Source organism: Thunnus albacares, chromosome 9 (genome assembly GCF_914725855.1).
Source record: "Thunnus albacares chromosome 9, fThuAlb1.1, whole genome shotgun sequence".
In the NCBI taxonomy this organism is placed as follows: Eukaryota; Metazoa; Chordata; class Actinopteri; order Scombriformes; family Scombridae; genus Thunnus; species Thunnus albacares.
The window spans coordinates 27,815,250-27,833,519 of NC_058114.1; the positions used below are offsets into that span (position 1 = coordinate 27,815,250).

The 18,270-nt window shown below is 43.0% G+C and overlaps 1 protein-coding gene across 3 annotated transcripts in view; it reads left to right on the plus strand.

The window, feature by feature from the left end:
* herc2 (HECT and RLD domain containing E3 ubiquitin protein ligase 2) overlaps positions 1 to 13,796 on the plus strand; it is a 42,748-nt gene extending 28,952 nt beyond the window's left edge. For all 3 annotated transcript variants that reach the window (XM_044360561.1, XM_044360562.1, XM_044360563.1), the window contains exons 66-91: positions 911 to 1,097; positions 1,841 to 1,984; positions 2,109 to 2,300; positions 2,392 to 2,545; positions 2,649 to 2,756; positions 2,841 to 2,972; positions 3,176 to 3,334; positions 3,456 to 3,574; positions 3,890 to 4,015; positions 4,121 to 4,276; positions 4,389 to 4,703; positions 4,844 to 5,058; positions 5,275 to 5,452; positions 5,674 to 5,835; positions 6,672 to 6,763; positions 6,869 to 7,008; positions 7,206 to 7,393; positions 7,573 to 7,770; positions 7,869 to 7,952; positions 8,437 to 8,578; positions 8,745 to 8,939; positions 9,194 to 9,306; positions 11,423 to 11,613; positions 11,717 to 11,822; positions 11,904 to 12,116; positions 12,845 to 13,796. In XM_044360561.1, coding sequence (XP_044216496.1) covers positions 911 to 1,097; positions 1,841 to 1,984; positions 2,109 to 2,300; positions 2,392 to 2,545; positions 2,649 to 2,756; positions 2,841 to 2,972; positions 3,176 to 3,334; positions 3,456 to 3,574; positions 3,890 to 4,015; positions 4,121 to 4,276; positions 4,389 to 4,703; positions 4,844 to 5,058; positions 5,275 to 5,452; positions 5,674 to 5,835; positions 6,672 to 6,763; positions 6,869 to 7,008; positions 7,206 to 7,393; positions 7,573 to 7,770; positions 7,869 to 7,952; positions 8,437 to 8,578; positions 8,745 to 8,939; positions 9,194 to 9,306; positions 11,423 to 11,613; positions 11,717 to 11,822; positions 11,904 to 12,116; positions 12,845 to 13,117 — 4,282 coding nt within the window. In that variant the 3' untranslated portion in view covers positions 13,118 to 13,796. The remainder of the gene's footprint in view (positions 1 to 910; positions 1,098 to 1,840; positions 1,985 to 2,108; positions 2,301 to 2,391; positions 2,546 to 2,648; positions 2,757 to 2,840; positions 2,973 to 3,175; positions 3,335 to 3,455; positions 3,575 to 3,889; positions 4,016 to 4,120; positions 4,277 to 4,388; positions 4,704 to 4,843; positions 5,059 to 5,274; positions 5,453 to 5,673; positions 5,836 to 6,671; positions 6,764 to 6,868; positions 7,009 to 7,205; positions 7,394 to 7,572; positions 7,771 to 7,868; positions 7,953 to 8,436; positions 8,579 to 8,744; positions 8,940 to 9,193; positions 9,307 to 11,422; positions 11,614 to 11,716; positions 11,823 to 11,903; positions 12,117 to 12,844) is intronic.
* Positions 13,797 to 18,270: the final 4,474 nt, after the last annotated feature.

Here is an 18,270-nt window from a genome sequence, read left to right on the forward strand (position 1 = left end):
TTATCCACAGGATTCCAAATATCCATCCTGGTGGCTCAAAGGACTTAAGACCCCTTCAGACATGCACCACTTTACATAAATCTGAACTGAGCATGTTGGTCTCAGGTCTGAATCAGCACCCAAGTCACGCCTGCAATCTGATTAGGTCGGACCTACTAACATTTCCTAACACTTTTAAGATGGCACAAGTCTGAACTGAATGCAGTCAAATTATTATAAAGGGTAAAGCCACACAAAAGAAAAAAAACCAGACAATTGTAAGTTTTTAGGAGAATGAAATCGGTCTATAAAAACTATTCCTCCCCTTCAGCCCTCTAATAAAATACAAAAATTACACATAATGACAAAATGTGTGGCGAAAGGCATCAAAGCACACAATAGCCTTGCAAATACTGTAAAAAGGATAACAAAGAGTCAAATACAGTCAAATAACACCAAATATTACAGAATTTAAAGTAGGAACAATCACTGAATCTGTTCAAGTGTGTATTATTTAGGTGCTTTGGAATCTTAATGTTACTTTTAATCTTGAGTGTCGGACTGTAAAGAAACCTTGGCTGACAATACAGGATAATATCAGATGTCCAGAGTAAGGAAGTCTATAATGTAGCTAGATGCTACATATACATGTGCTTGTATTGTGATAAGTGAGATCATAAAGTTGTCTCTGAACTAAACATGTAACCAGTTAAGACATGTAAAGATTCAGGATAGGATTACAGTTTGTTTGTTTAGCATTAGTTAAAATCCTAATTGCTGCATAGACAAACTAGAGATGAGTGAAGTAATGTTGAGGCAGGAATTCTAAACAGGACGAGATCAAAGTGTGTACGACCTCTAAATAATTGAATCTGTTGACTGTCATTAGTCGCTATTACTGTTGACAGGACATGTTTTGTGTGTCCCCCAGGGATGCAGTGGTTGGTGCTCTGATGCCAGCCAGCATGATTCTGCCAGCAGAGTGCCCTTCCAGCTCACCTGTTCCCCCATCAGACTCCTCGTCCTCATCCAGTGTGAGCGATGAAGAAGGCCCTCCTGTCCCCCCTGAAACTGAGGAACGGGTCAGCCCTAATCCCTGGCAAGACAAGAAGGGAGAGGTAAGGAACACAATATGTACTGGCAACTTTGTCTCTGAAAAAGCTGATCATTTAATAAACGTCAGTGAGGGGGGGGGATCGCATGCTGTTTGGCGTTTTTGGCATGAAAGTGCTGCCTCAAGTGCATTTTGTGCTGATTTACGGGAAAACAGTGGACCTCTCCATAATAATCAGGTGTGCAGCTGCAGCCATCAGCAAACTATATTTGGGTCCAAGTTGGAAACAACGAGACAGAGCTTTGATCATAATTACAACTCTTCTACAAGTTTTCTCCTGCAACTTTCTCCCATTTTCATTCTGGGTGTAATAAAATGTCAGCTGGTTGACTACACAGGGAAGCAGGGAAACTTCTTTGTGGTAGATATTAATTGTGCTCTTTAAAAGCTTTTAACATCAGGAACATCACTTGGTACAAATTCTCCTCAATCCCACAGACAGTGTTGGATTTCCAAATATTCCAAATACGACATTTTGAATTCCATGGAAATGCGTGTAAAACAATGCACAAGACATGTAGAGTTTATTCCCAGCTATGGAAAATGAATTCTGGCTATAAAAATGTAGAGCTCAATGTAGAACTCCATATAAAATAATTTAGATCTTAGAACAAGAACAAGCAAAAAGTATATTTGACACTGTCATACAGGTTTTTAGTTTACATTAACAGGCTCTGGCAGTTAAGAACAAAATGTTATTGTGTGATCATGACCCTACCATGTGTGTTATTTTGTGTATGTGAGCAGGTTCCTTCATCAGAAGATGCCGTCACCCCATCATCAGCTGTGACTCCCTCTGCCTCCGGTGCCTCCTCACGTCCTTTCATCCCTGTCACTGATGACCCCGGAGCAGCCAGCATCATAGCTGAAACTATGACTAAAACAAAAGAGGTTAGTCTGTCCAATGATTAAAACACATAAATAAAAATGGGTTGTTAAGTCTTTATCTCCGACATTATGGACCTGACTCAGTCAAAGCAGTTACATTTTCTTATTTTACGCATTTTTCTTCAAGGACTCTGAGAGCCAGAGCAAAGTGGTTGGTCCAGAGCCTCAGTACCTGGATGAGTTCACAAGTCTGCTTGTGCCTGATGACACACGAGTAATGGTGGACCTGCTCAAGCTGGCAGTGTCTTGTCGCTCTGGGGAGAAGGGCAAGGAGGTGCTGTCTGCTGTGCTGTCTGGCATGGGTACAGCTTATCCTCAGGTAATTTACTGTATTCTCTGTTAGATTCTACGTGTATGTAGGCCTGTGATTTTATTAACATCAGACATGTGGGGGTCTCTGTGGTGTGCAGGTTGCTGACATGCTGCTGGAATTGTGTGTCACTGAGCTGGAGGACGTTGCCACCGACTCGCAGAGTGGCCGTCTTTCCTCGCAGCCAGTTGTTGTGGAGAGCAGCCATCCGTATACAGATGACACCTCTACCAGTGGCACTGTAAAAATCCCAGGTAAAAAAAAGGACAGTAATGCACAAACCTTCCTGAGAAACTTGAATGAGCAAGATCATTTTCAGGATGTTGTGTCTTCAATTCAACTTATTTTGTTTTGTAGGTGCTGAAGGTCTAAGGATAGAGTTTGACCGACAGTGTTCAACCGAAAGACGCCACGACCCGCTTACAATCATGGATGGAGCCAACAGGATCGTCTCTGTCAGATCAGGTGATGAGAGGAAAACTAAATTGTCATCAAATGTAGCCAAGGGATCAAAAATTAACGTAGTGGCATGCTGTGTGTGTGTTTCAGGTCGGGAGTGGTCCGACTGGTCCAGTGAATTAAGGATTCCAGGAGACGAGCTCAAATGGAAATTTACTAGTGATGGCTCGGTGAATGGCTGGGGCTGGCGCTTCACTGTCTATCCCATCATGCCTGCTGCTGGTGAGCCACATCTAACACATACAACACAATGCTGACACCAGTCTTGTCAGTAGATATTAAACTGCACTGAGTGATAGAAAAAGAGAAACCCCATGTATCATCATCTGAAATAGCACATATACACCAGATATGGAACCTCTCACACAATTCTGACAAACACCGTCTAGACTTGTGACACCGAACCTTTTTGTGTCCTTCCTCAGGTCCCAAAGACTTGCTGTCTGATCGCTGTATCTTGTCCTGCCCCTCCATGGACTTGGTTACATGTCTCCTGGACTTCAGGCTCAACTTTGCCTCTAACAGGAGCATTGTGCCTCGTCTAGCTGCATCTCTTGCTGCTTGTGCCCAGCTAAGTGCATTAGGTATGATCATCCTGTTTAACCATGATTAGGTTTTACCATCATACTTAATTTACCAGTGTACTAAGAATGTAATCTTGGTTGCGCCTCATGCTGATTTAATCATTACTTTCTGTTTGTACAGCTGCTGGACACAGAATGTGGGCTCTACAGAGACTAAGAAAGCTTCTTACCACAGAGTATGGTCAGTCCATCAACATAAACAGGCTGCTGGGAGACAGTGAAGGGGAGGCTCGCTCTATGGTGAGTACAGTCTAATCGCACAGATGGGAGACACTGGGCAAACGGCTCAACTGAGATATATGTTGTGTATGTTTAAAAACACAATAAATATTTAACAGAAGTGTGTCATTCCAACTAATTTTGATGCAGCTCTGTGTTTCATTATTGACTTTTCAGTATACATTTCATATCTGTTGATCCACCATATGCACGAGCAGATTAATTCAGATTATCAATTGATTTAGTATTGTTGTGGTAGTAGAACTGCCATTGTTGTTTACTCTGGCCCTGTCTGCCCACATTTTAATGATAATAAAATAATCTGTTTTGTCTCAGAGTTTCACAGGCAGTGCGCTGGCTGCTCTAGTGAAGGGGCTACCAGAGGCTCTGCAGAGGCAATATGAGTACGAGGACCCCATCGTCAGAGGAGGGAAGCAGCTGCTTCACAGTCCATTTTTCAAGGTATGCTCACAATTCTGTCGTTATCCACACAGTGGAGTGTGATGGATTGGCACATATTATTAGATGCAATTTTCTGTCAGAAGATAATGTTTATGTTTCCTTCAGGTCTTGGTTGCTCTTGCCTGCGACCTTGAGCTCGATACCTTACCCTGCTGTGCTGAAACCCACAAGTGGGCATGGTTCCGCCGATACTGCACTGCCTCCAGAGTGGCTGTGGCACTAGACAAAAGGACTTCGCTACCAAGGCCCTTCCTGGACGAGGTGAGTGTGCCAGGCTGTGCTGTCTGTGCTCGCCTTCACTTTCCTTCCTAACACTTTGACCTGAGAATTGTCCTTAATCTGTTGCCGTCCATCATTCTTATCCCCTTTGAAGGTGACAAAGAAAATTCGCGAGCTTATGGCTGATCACGAGAGCATGAACGGTCTCCACGAGAGTCACGACTTGTTCAAGCGTGAGCACGACGAGCAGCTTGTACAGTGGATGAACCGACGGCCAGATGACTGGACCCTCTCCGCCGGGGGGAGTGGCACCATCTACGGCTGGGGCCACAATCACAGAGGTCAGCTAGGGGGAATCGAGGGGGCAAAGGTCAAAGTGCCCACCCCCACCGAAGCCCTCGCCACACTGCGCCCGGTGCAGCTAATCGGAGGGGAGCAGACTCTGTTTGCTGTCACCGCTGATGGAAAGGTGAGTCCAAATGTGGACTCCACTCTGTCTCCTTTTTTCAGACACTATGTAACACAACCTGGCTCGGCCGTAGATCAACAACGGCAATTTGATGACTTCCAGGAAAATGCTGTTCTAATATATTTTATCTTGATCCTCAGCTGTACGCAACAGGATATGGAGCTGGGGGCAGACTGGGTATCGGAGGCACCGAATCTGTGTCCACCCCCACCCTGCTGGAGTCCATCCAACACGTCTTCATTAGAAAAGTAGCTGTGAACTCTGGAGGAAAGCACTGCCTGGCGCTGTCCTCCGAGGGAGAAGTCTACTCATGGGGAGAGGCTGAGGATGGAAAACTCGGCCACGGGAACAGAAGGTCAGGACTGCATCTATCATAACACTTTGCACCTTCAGTTTTCAGTTTATTAAATACACATTGTCAATACAGATCCATTTCATGGTAAGAATGAAGGATTAATTGTCATTGTGCTGCTTGAACAGCAGTACAGTGACAATTAAGTTTTCTCATCTCATCTCATGACCTAGTAAAGGGTTGTACTTTTTAGTTAAGTGTAACTCCTTTTGACTTTAGCCCCTGTGATCGTCCTCGTGTAATTGAGTCCCTGAGAGGAGTGGAAGTGGTGGATATCGCGGCTGGAGGAGCACACAGTGCCTGTATAACCGCCAGTGGAGAGCTGTTCACCTGGGGAAAGGGTCGCTATGGACGACTGGGTCACGGAGACAGCGAGGACCAACTCAAACCCAAACTGGTCAGTGAGCACTATGTACTGTGCTGTATACATAGCATACTCCAGGTTTTTCAGTACACTTGGCAGACTTGAGAAATAACTCTCTTTCAGCCTTTATGACAGACAGTATGTCTCAGTGTTTGGACAAGACTCAAAACGTTTGCTCTGCCTTCCTCTGACAAGGTCTCCCAGACAATCACGGCAAGGTAAAGCTCATGTTTGTGTCTGTGTGGTTTATCCAGGTGGATGCACTACAGGGTCACAGGGTCATTGATGTAGCCTGTGGCAGCGGGGACGCCCAGACATTGTGTCTAACAGATGATGACATGGTCTGGTCCTGGGGAGACGGAGACTACGGCAAATTAGGTCGGGGAGGCAGTGATGGCTGCAAAATACCTATGAAGGTAAGACAAATTACACAGCAGAGCGCCCTTAAAGTCAGAATAGGTGTCACTTTATAATCTCTTTCTTTATTTTATATCAGGAATGAAACACTGAGACATGAAAACTACAAGCTAAGAAAAAGAGTAACATGCTTAAAATAGTAAGATCAGTAGCCATAACTGTTACTGTATTGGCACAAATTTAAGATTCAATTTTTCCCCTGAAATTGACAATTGGAAAAAGTGGAGCTTGTATTATATTCAGGAGAAGACCATTTCATATTCTTAGCATTAGATATTCTTTTTGAACGCAGAGGGTATTGACGTAACATTGACTCCTACAGAGAGTGTTGCATTATAGGTTCTTTGTAAGCCCTGTTGCTAGGCTATCAAGTTTTTTCAAGTCCATTTATGGTGTGTCTTTTAGAGTTAGTCATCCCTAAAAGTGTTCAGGAAGTTTCTGAGGGCTCTTGTAAGGGGGTGTTGCTGCCACTGAAGAAGAAACACATGAGTAAAAACAGGTTTTATGTGTCCACCAACGACAGACTGGGGTCACTGAATATCATCATGAGGATCTCAGAAGACAAAAATGCAAAAAAAACAAAAAAACCCCAGAGAAACTCATTCTGACTGCTTTTCAGTTCCTATTTTGCTTATATGAGAGATAAGACCTCTGGACTTCTTCTCTTTGGACTGATACTGTAGTATCTCTAGGAAACATTTCCAACAGGACTAGTCTGAAAATGCTTTATATGTTCAAAAGTTATTCACTCCGCTCTGTTTCAAAGGAAAAGGATGCGTTTCCTGTTAATTCATCAAATGACTAATTAATTGATGAATTGATTTCTTGTCCTCAGATCGACTCTCTTACTGGCCTCGGAGTGGTCAAAGTAGAGTGTGGCTCTCAGTTTTCTGTGGCTCTCACGAAGTCTGGAGCAGTCTACACGTGGTATGTACAGCACAGTACAGAGTAGTGAATCTGTCACAGCCTCTTGTATCACTATCAAATATTAGAAATGAGGAGCAGACTCAGGTATATGTTTGTCATCCGAAGGGGGAAAGGGGACTACCATCGACTGGGCCACGGCTCTGATGACCACGTTCGACGACCCAGACAGGTTCAGGGGCTACAAGGGAAAAAGGTCATCGCCATCGCCACAGGGTCACTGCACTGCGTCTGCTGCACAGAGGATGGTAGGAAGGGCCATTTTATGCATGAGTTTTGTTGTTAATCACCTTCTCCCGCACCCCACAGATGTATTTGTTTATTTAGGATCAGTTTATTGTAGTCTTTGCCATCTTTCCATTTACTATCAATGAGCCCCAAACGTTGAGCTAAGTCGGGTTGGATTGCAGCTTCACAGAAAGCTTTGCTGTTGTGTTTGGCTCAGGAGAAGTGTACACATGGGGTGACAACGACGAGGGCCAACTTGGAGACGGGACCACTAATGCCATCCAGAGGCCACGACTGGTGGCTGCACTGCAGGGCAAGAAAATCAACAGGGTGGCATGTGGATCCGCTCACACGCTCGCCTGGTCCACAAGCAAGCCCACCAACGCTGGGAAACTGCCTGCACAGGTACAGTGTTGACCCCTGCTTCACAAGGAACTTTTTTGCATGTTTCTGAACCCCTTGTATGTGAGAAAGCAAAATGTTCTCTGGTCAGAGCTTCCAGAAGATGGCAGTAAAGCTATTCCCTCACAGACCTATAAATGCCTATCGAGGTGTCAATCTCTGACTGTGTGATGTGTTTGAAGGTACCCATGGAGTACAACCACCTGCAGGAGATCCCCATCATGGCTCTGAGGAACAGGCTGCTGCTGCTGCACCACATCTCTGAGCTCTTCTGCCCCTGCATACCCATGTTTGACCTGGAGGGTCGGCTGGGCCAGACAGGCCATGGACCCTCAGTGGGCTTTGACACACTCAGGGGCATCCTCATCTCCCAGGGCAAGGTGGGGATAATATAGAATTAAAACTCAGAAACATACATGAGAAATGTACACAGCAATGTTTTTATCTGCTGGGACTTTTTCTCCCGTTCTGTGAACAGGAAGCGGCTTTCAGGAAGGTGGTTCAAGCTACCATGGTGAGGGACAGACAGCATGGACCTGTGGTGGAGCTGAACAGGATACAGGTACGGTAGAAAACACATGAGCAACAAACATTTTTAACATCTACAACATTAATAATCTATCTCACAACACTTTTCAAGTCCTCTACTCTCACTCTTACTGTAGCACCCCCCCCCCCCCTTCCAGTGTGAGGCTATGTTCCAGACAGGCTCCTGAGCATTACATGTGATGTCTTTCATAAGGGGATTTTTCTCTGGTCTGTGTGCGCTCCAGCCTGTCTGTAGGGGTTCCTGGTCTGAGCTCTTAGACTTTACTCCACATAGTCTTGGTTCGGGCCACTGCCTCTCCACAGACACACACACACACACTCCTGTAGTGTGTAACTCCAGTTGTATCTGTGGTGCAGAGAGCTGTCATATCCAGGAATTCATGCCCGTCAGTGTTTTCTTTCTATCTGGGAGGAAGTTATTAAGCACAGAATAGAAACACATCAACCCATAATCTCTTTTGATTTTTTTTTTTTCCTTTTTTCTCTTCACCCTGCAGGTGAAGCGTTCCCGTAGCAAAGGGGGCCTGGCAGGTCCTGACGGAACCAAGTCTGTATTTGGTCAGATGTGTGCCAAAATGAGTTCGTTCAGCCCAGACAGCCTGCTGCTCCCTCATCGTGTCTGGAAGGTCAAATTTGTGGGTAGGTGTTCATGGCCACACTGTGATATTGGAGGGAACTCGATGTCTTCCCCTTACCCAAATGTCTCCTGTGTGCACCTATTTTTCTTTAAAAGTAACCCTTAATTATCAGGAAAAACAAGGCCTGTGTGCATTTTCAGGACACTCTGCTCTACTTTTGTCCTCAGGGGAGTCTGTAGATGACTGCGGCGGAGGCTACAGCGAGTCCATCGCTGAAATGTGCGAAGAGCTGCAGAACGCCCTGACCCCGCTGCTCATAGTCACCCCCAACGGCCGAGACGAGTCAGGCGCCAACAGGGACTGTTTCCTGCTCAACCCCGCAGCCAAGTCCCCTCTTCACATGAGCATGTTCCGCTTCCTAGGTATAATCCAGTTAATCTCCCAGACAGGTCTTCTGGGGTGTTAATCCTAGATAAACAAAAACTGAAAATATGCATGTTTATTTCAAAATGTGCAAATGCTTCATGTGCATTTTTGCTGATAAAACAACCGGCCCAATCTGTTGAGCATGCTTCATTTAATATAGATATTTCTCATTTTCTCACTGCTCAGACTTTGCACAACACAGTGATTGTTTATGTTTGAACTGTGTGTAATGTGCTCGCTGTGTCTGTAGGAGTGCTCCTGGGCATTGCAATCCGCACTGGAAGTCCACTTAGTCTGAATCTGGCAGAGCCAGTATGGAAACAGCTGGCAGGCATGAACCTGACCATCGCTGACCTCAGTGAGGTACGTATGCAGCCTGGTTCCTCTGTGCACAAAGGGGCTCTCAGTATTTATCTAGTACAAACTGATGATTGATTGAGTCTGAAAATACAACTAACATTTCAAACCCTGGACCTCATGCGAGAACCACTCGTGTGCAGATTTGTTCTTAAGTGGGACATACAAGTCATCTCAGAGAATTTGTTGTAGTCACCACTTCTCTTATATTCAGAATTTTCTCTTTGGAACAGACAGATTCATGAATGATCCAGGCTTGTCGTACAAGACATGTAGTTTAAATATGGTAAATATGATGTTGATAACTTAAATAAACTTGATTCAAATTTAATGTTCTGTTCACAGGGAACACTTTTCTTTAACCTCCCTACTTTGCATTTATAAGCAGTATATAAACATGTAATAAATAGTTTATAACACAAGACTACAATGTAGTTATAACCCAATATATAGGACATTTTTCAGTGTTTATTAATATAATGTTACCAATGCATGAAATATTATTCCTCCTATGATATTATTACAGCTGTATTTTCCTATATTGTCATTCATTATATGTTTATATGCCAGCACCCATCTGTGGGTGCCCACAGGAGTAGTTAAGAGATGTTGACAACTACATTAATAATCAGAGCTCCTTAGAACATTAGTGTGTTATAAACCTTTTATTAATTGTTGATATACTCCTTATAAATGCTAAATAGGGGGACTTTAAGTAAAATGTTAACCCTGTTTACTGTATCATCTTTATCATCATGGCAACTAAGTGAGAGGTATCACAACTTTTTTTAAGCATATTTTGGCATGGCAATTTATAATTCCAGTATACAGTTGTTAGGAACTTTTTTCTCACTACAGCAGCTGCCTCGGGGTCTTTATTCAAGTCACTGTCCAGGTGAACATCCTCTGTTGCGCTCAGTGCTGTAACATCCCCTACTGTGTAATATTCTTTCATCTTCCTCCATGACTGTTACGTCCCTGTGAGCTCCTCCCATCTAAGTCATGGACCCTGTCATGGAAGGTTTTTTAGTATCTAACTTCAACCATGAACCATTCCCTCTTGATTTCCCTCACAGTAAAGCGCTGCTCTGATGACACATTGTTGACATTTGTAGTAGAGTTTTCTCATTATTTCAGGGTCCCACAATATGACTACTGACGCTGTTACATTCATTATGTTTTCATCTGCTGATTTCCAGCAGCGGGTCTTAAAACTTCCTGGTGTGAAATTATTCTTTTTGTTCTTGTATGACTTCTTTTTTTTTTTCTTTGTGAAACTTGCCCACAAACAGAGCAGAGTAGCCTTAAATGGAAACACAAACATGCACCTTCTCATGAACAGGTGACATTCATCAACTTAAAATAAAACTTGCAAAATTATTTAACGTCCTATTACTTCACAGTCCCAAGAAACATCACATGAGCTCTTATTGTCTCGGTGTAATTTAACATCGCCACCCTCCAGCTACGAAAAGGAATGCCTCTCTTTATGTCAGATGTTATGTAACACCTCTAACCCTCATGATCTGCATTATAACCACCAAAAAGAACACATTCCTATACATTCCTTCTCGGATTAAACCTTAAGCCCATCAGCTCCCTGCTCACTGTAAAGGGACTGAATGGTACAGCATGAAGTACAGAATGCTACAGTAAGAAACATTTATATAAACTCATAATGTACCTGTTCTTCAAAGGTTAACATCCACATTCATTTTAGTGGAAGTTGTGAGCCACAACCTCGGCTTTTGTGTAAGGGTTGGCGTGAGTCTACTCCTGCCCTCACGCTGTGATCATGAGCTCCTGAGCCATCTTCGGGAGAATACTGGAGCAGAAAAAAGCATCCTTTTTCCTCACAAAGCTCCTCTTGTTTTGCGGTTTTGCCCTTGAGATATTAGAAAGGTTAGATGGGAAATGAATTCAGCACAAGACTTGAGAAAGAGTGCATCGCTGTGGAGCTCACAGGAATCAGTGTTGTGGGCACGAGGGCAAGGGCACGCTCACGTACACACACTCACATGCTGTACATACGCACATTATGAAGAATATATATATATACCAGGTGAAATTACCATTTGCTCTTGTTTAATTATGTAGCGATGATCTGCTCTGCTCCTCTCAGGTTGATAAGGATTTTATTCCCGGCTTGATGTACATCCGGGACAACGAGGCCACATCTGAGGAGTTTGAGGCCATGACCCTGCCTTTCACAGTGCCCAACGCCAGCGGGCAGGACATCCAGCTCAGCTCCAAGTACTCCCACATCACCCTGGAGAACCGTGCAGAATATGTCCGCTTGGCAATTAACTACAGGTGAGAAAACACACTGAATGAACAAAAAGTACATTTTATGTTTGTTTTTAGTGTTTTTGTTTACCCTCCCTTCTTTTTTTTTGTTTTTTCCCTAACCCTGCAGGCTCCATGAATTTGATGAACAGGTATCTGCAGTGCGCGAGGGAATGGCTCGAGTGGTTCCTGTTCCCCTGCTGTCACTTTTCACTGGTTACGAACTTGAAACTATGGTGAGTGAGCAGAGTTTTAGCTTGTGAAATCGCTTGTGGCTATGTGCAGATTTTTTACAGTAAATGTTTCCTTCTCCTCAGGTGTGTGGAAGCCCAGACATCCCGCTCCACCTGCTGAAGTCAGTGGCCACCTACAAGGGGGTGGAGCCAACAGCGCCTCTCATCCAGTGGTTCTGGGAAGTGATGGAGTCCTTCTCCAACACGGAGAGGTCTCTCTTCCTTAGGTTCGTCTGGGGTCGCACACGTCTGCCTCGCACCATTGCTGACTTCCGTGGACGGGATTTTGTCGTGCAGGTAAGAAGTGTAAAGCTAACAGCTTAAAGGAATAGTTTGACATTTTAGGAAATGGGCATATTTGCTTTCTTGCCAAGAGTCAGATGAGAAGATTGATACCATACTTGTATCTGTATCTGTATCTGTATCTGTTCTGCTAAATATGAAGCTAAGCTGGTTAGCTTAGTTTAGCATAAAGACTGGAAAGATGGGAAAATAGCTAGCCTGGTTTTGTCACCTTCCAGCTACAATTTGGATTTACAGGGGGTTTATGTGCTGGACTACTTCTCAGCTGGGAGCAGTGACTTCTCAGAGGCTTGTCCTTACTGTGAGGTTGCCAAGCAACCAGTCACTGCACTGGGCCAAGAAATAATCCAGCACATTACTCCCAGTAAAAGCGCAACTTGTCATTTTTAGACTTCAGTTTTTGGTAGTATTAAACAAAGGAGATAAAACATGTAAGTGAGCCTTTTAGAGGTGCTGGTAGTTTGATTTTTATACCTTTGGATGGAACCATGTTTCCTCCTCTTTCTAGTCTTTATGCTAAGCTAAGCTAACCAGCTGCTGGTTGTAGCTTTATTTATCATAAAGATATGAGAGTGGTATCTTGATACGTAACTCTGGTTAGAAACTGAATAAGCATATTTCCCTCAAAGTCAAACTATTCCGTTAAATTCAAAGTTATTTGTTGTGTATTGACATTAGACACTCTAATATCACCCTGCTAACTTTATCTTCTCTGTCTCTAGGTGCTGGACAAGTACAACCCACCTGACCACTTCCTGCCAGAGTCCTACACATGTTTCTTCCTGCTCAAGCTGCCCAGGTACTCATGTAAACAGGTGCTGGAGGAGAAACTGAAATACGCCATTCATTTCTGCAAGTCTATCGACACTGATGACTACGCCCGCATCGCCTTGTCCGGGGAGCCCGCCGCTGATGACAGCAGCGAAGACTCCGACAACGAGGACGCCGACTCCTTTGCTTCAGACTCCACCCAGGACTACTTAACAGGACACTGACCTCTGACCTTTACAGAACAACAAGTCCAGGAAGAGTACAGGTGCTGCCACACAGAGACTGCGTTAATCTCACCTATTAATACACACATTCATGCAGGCATTCTACTACGACACAAACGTCTGTGGGGGGAAAATGTGCAATGAGCTTTAAAAGCATTATAAGCTAAAGAGAGGAACAAAGACAGGTTTGCTCTTATTTAGTTTCTTTAAAAAAGGTGGGGTGATCAGCTGCACATGTGATTGTTGTGTTACATGGGAATTATGTATATTATTATAGTTACAGAGTTAAAAAAAAAAAGGCTCCAGCCTAGCACTGTGGTAGATCTCTCCCTCTGGTTTGTGTGAATTACCTGTCCCTAGTTTGTATATAGAAATTGATGTGCAACAAAACAGTAGTATTACTTTTTGTTTGTTGGTAATAGCCATGTTTCTTTATTATTAAAAAAAACAACATTTTTAACTTAAAAAGTCAGTGTTTCTCACTCGGCTCACGTCAGTCAGAGCCCACTGAAGGGTCATTTTAAGATTCCTGTATTTACCCCTCCCCCCACCATGTTTGTGCACTGTCTCCTTAAAGAATGTATATAATATGATTGTGCCATGTATTCACAGGTCTCATTCCTGCATATTAAATGTTAATACATTTCTGTTAATAAATTCAACTGAAAAAAGAATGAAACATTCTTTGTTTTGTTGAAATTATGGAAAATCTTCTGTGCTGGAGTGACTATTGATTATGTGTTGTTGTTTTAAGAATCTAATATTCAGCAAGTAAGACAAATTGATACAAACAGTGTTAATAATTTCAAAATGATATCCATTTCCTGGTTTCTTTTTCTTTTTTATTGCTCTATCAGACATTGCAGTCTGGATTAAAGTTATTATTTAAATGCGTTAAAGGGTTAAGAGGCTGTGCTCCTCATCATGAAACCATTGTACTGAATTTTTCCAAACTAGGTCAGAGGTTCATTTTGGCTTTCTTCCCTCTTTTCACCAGGCGGTGCTTTAGCCAAAATCAAATCAGATTTTCTTTTTTTTTCTCTCTTTGACCGTCCCTTTTTAATACATGGTACAAAGCTTGTAGCAGGATGGCGGCGGAGTGTTGCCCTGATGTCGGACATTGCTGTTAGCCTGCAGGTCTGTGGGATTAAAGAAATCTCCAGTAATTGCCTCTGTGGCGTGCTGTTGTCAGCAGCGCTTGAGTATCATGAGGGGCCGTGCCTCCCTCACGTGCTGGGAAAAATGGTGATGTGATGTATGTCTTAAGACCCCTACTCACTCGTGCAGACCCCACTACACATTCCTCATAGTGTAGCTGGCTGTAGTGAGCTCCCTCAAGTGTGTGTGTGTGTGTCATCTGCGTCTACTTCTCCACTCATGTAAAATCATGCATAGTTCTTTGTAGTTCAAAGGCACAAGGAAAAAAAACCCTTCTGTTTTATGAAGGCTTGATTTGGCTTAAAAATCATTAGCATTCTTTGTAGACTTAGTGCTTTTTTCCCCCAGTAATAATCACAAAGTACATTACACTGGTGGGAGTCAGGTGCTTTTCAATACAGTCCAGGCTAAAGGCAGGGAGGGAGGAGAGTGGAGACTGGGAATGAACAGTCTCCTTCATCTGTGGCTGTGTTACATAGTATGTTAATAAAACCAGTCAGCAAGCCCACAATGTGAGTGGATGTCACATTGCATCCTTAAATAACAATAAAAACACATTTAGTTTGTTTCCACCCTGCAGTCACCATGTTTTTAACCAAAGCTTATGAGCACAGTAGCAATTTACCCCCTTAAAGGCCTTGAAAACCTATTTTCTCTGTCAGCTTCCTATTACAGTACAAGCGATGCGTGAACACAAAACCTGCTGCCAAAGTTAGACCAGCTTCGGTTGTTTCACATGAGAGATTTCTGCATTTGTGTTTGTTTGTTTTTTTTTATAACCTCTTATCATTAGTTTGAAGTTACCGTGGCACACAGCAACTCTCAACATACATATGGGTATGTGAGTAATGTTTAAAGACAGACTTGAAACAATGTCAACGTGCCTTTAAAGATTCACTTCCAAGAAGTTACCACTGCTGTTTGAAGAGACATTTTGTTGATATTGATTGGCTTGTTCATCAGATATGAACACATTGAAATTTTACTTATTCTCAAAGGAAAATTAGATGGTGAAGCTATTTTGGGGGCCATTTTTCCCTTCTTTGATTGCAGGCAGTAGGGGGTTGAGAGGAAATGAGCGAATGATAGAGAGGTGGGATCAACATGCAAACAGGAACTCAAACTGGATGTGATCACATGGTCAGTGACTCAGCCCCCTACATCTAGGTGAAGCTATTTTTAAAAATTACGATAAGTACTACTGATATACTATACTATACTGTATGCAGGAAGTTAAAATTGATATAGTTAATAGAAGACACTGCTGGAGAGAACTGTGATATTACTGCATAAACCTGTGGTTCATATGTAGGTAATATAGATACACATCATGCAGATTTGAAATCTTCCTTTTTTAATTTATCAATATTGTACATTCAGAGAATGTAACATAGTACATGAAATACTTCATGTTTAATGTGTACCTTCCTTTTTTGCCCTTTATTATAGTATTAGAAAGTAACTGAGAAGTCTCAGGCTGCTCCGTTTGGATCATGCAGGGCGGGTGTGAGGGGTACTGCTCGGCTCATGATGGTTTAGCCAAATAGGCAGACAGACAGATAGAGGGAGAGACAGACAGACAGACAGATAGAGGGAGAGACAGACAGACAGACACAGGGAGAGTAGGCAGCTCTCTGGGTCTGCAGCAGCATGTGACTGCATGTGGGAGGTAGACAAAAGAGCATGATGACCCTGTCTGCAACTTTCAGAAAGCCTTTCCTTGTCCTTCTATTCATGCCTCTCCTTTTTATGTGCCCTGTAAATCAGTGTCGTAACTACTATCTGTGGCTGAGAGGACCGTTTCTATTTTAAAGAGATAAGTAGTGAAATCGTTGATGTACAGTATGTAGTAAATACTGTCCGAGCTGTATTTAAAACCACTGAAATTCTGTTCCTTTTGGCCCAATATTTTTCATATCCATAAACTGAAGCTCAGTTTTAGATGTTGCATGGGTTACTATGAACATTGGTTTTGGACTGAGTGGATCAGTCATAAGTGCAGTACAACTTACATGATCAAAGTATGCATAATATTGTGGCCAAAGGAAGGATGGCCAGTGAACTATGTATGAATTCCTGGAAAGGCAGAGTAAGGGATTAACTCTTCAGTGGTGCGATGAGAAATGAGACTTCACCACCCAAAACTGAGTATATATAAGGTCTGTTATACAGTAGATATACAAATACACAATGTTTAAAGTCCCTGAAGACTTGGTTTCAAATCTTCTATATAACATAAATATTCATTTAAACATTGTCAGTTATTTTTAAGGGACAAACACTCAAGTTTACAGCTTCAATTTCCGATGTTCATCATCTTTGTTTAGCGTGTTAGCATGAACACAAAATACAGCTGAGGCTGATGGAAATTTCATTAGTTATCTGTTTGACCTACCTGCAAACATGACATCACATCATCCCCAGCTGCAGTTATCGTTTAATGCTAATTGTTAGCATGCTAACAGGTTTAACTAAGATAACAAACATGGTAAACATGAATCCTGCTATTCATCAGCATGGTAGTGTTGTCATTGTGAACTTGTTAGTGAAATCATTCTCTTCTACAGATATCAGATCAAACAGGCTTTCTTTCCTCAGCTGATATCCCATCGGTTTACAGTGCAGACTGATCTGTTACTTTGTCATTGTCCTAACAGGTATGTCATCACATTTCATACACAATTTCATGGAGTCTTTAAGGCTTGTACCAGCTGCTAATGATCTGTGAACAAATAATTTCATGCTGCATGGGTCACATCACTAACGTAAGATCCAACCTCATAATAACCTCATCCCCAAAGCTTCATACAACGGGTCCTGTCTGCAGTCTTCTGAGTGACTTGACCGATCCTTTAGGGGTGCAAAGAGCTGCTCTTTGCACCCCTAAAGGATCAGAGGATCGTGGGAGCAAGACCTTAGGCCTCGAAGCAGCCTAAAAAGAAATTCATGCCAGCACCACCACAGCTACTGAGAAGCTTAAACTATTGACCCATGGGCAGTTGCCACACTGTCCAACGGATAAGCACTTCAGCTGTTCTGAGGGTGGCTTGTAAATATTCAGTGGGATCAGACTATCATCCAAATTCCATCATGTCTCCCCCAAAACAGAATAACGACCTCCCTTCTGAGGAAATCCTGCACAGTAATAGCTCCCAAAATGGCCTTTTTGACAGGGCTAAGGCAGCTACTGATGATTTGAATGACCTTGTTTCCTTTACCATATATGATACCTTGATGCAGAAACATGTCTTGACCTTGGAGACCAGGATTGTTCTCACAAAAAAGGGGATCTGTGCTGCTACTGAAGGACTAGTGGTCTTGATGATTTTGAATTTATGTTTACGTGGAAGGTTTCAATAGGCTGCTGTATGTGAAAAAGGATGAATTAAGTTGTGGTTGGTGTGAGAGAGATGAAGGGTCGCCCAAACGATGCATGGTGCAATTACTGCAGTCTTTGATGGACAACAGCAGATTAGCCTTGAAGTTACAAGCACCAGTTCAAATTGACAGGTTGGAGTCAGGAACAAATGGAGGGAAGACTAGTAACATAAAACCCACAACCTCTGTGAGTTCCTTAATTGGACTTTCTCATAGAAGCTGTCCCCTTGGGGCAGTGAGGCGTTTAGTTTAAGACGGCTTTCTTCGGGCTGTAGCTTGAGAAATATGTATGTGAATTTGCTCCATGACTTGCTTGGCTGTGAGCCATGTGTGCCAGAGCCCTGATGAACTGGCAGTGGTGGCTAAGGACTTGCTCACTGATGCTCTCAAAACAGTTGGCTAGCTATCTGTTGAGGCAAAGAGGCCACTGAGTTGGCGGCACATGATCCTGCTCATCTACAGTACAGTGAGAGGGAAGAGAATGATTACAGTCAAGGCCCTTAAGCTTTATAACTGAGCCAACATCTGATTCTCACCAGTCTGATGAGGAGTCTGGCGATAGCTGAGGCTCAAAGTTCATTCTTGACCTGGGAAATATCAGTTGAGAAAACAATCTT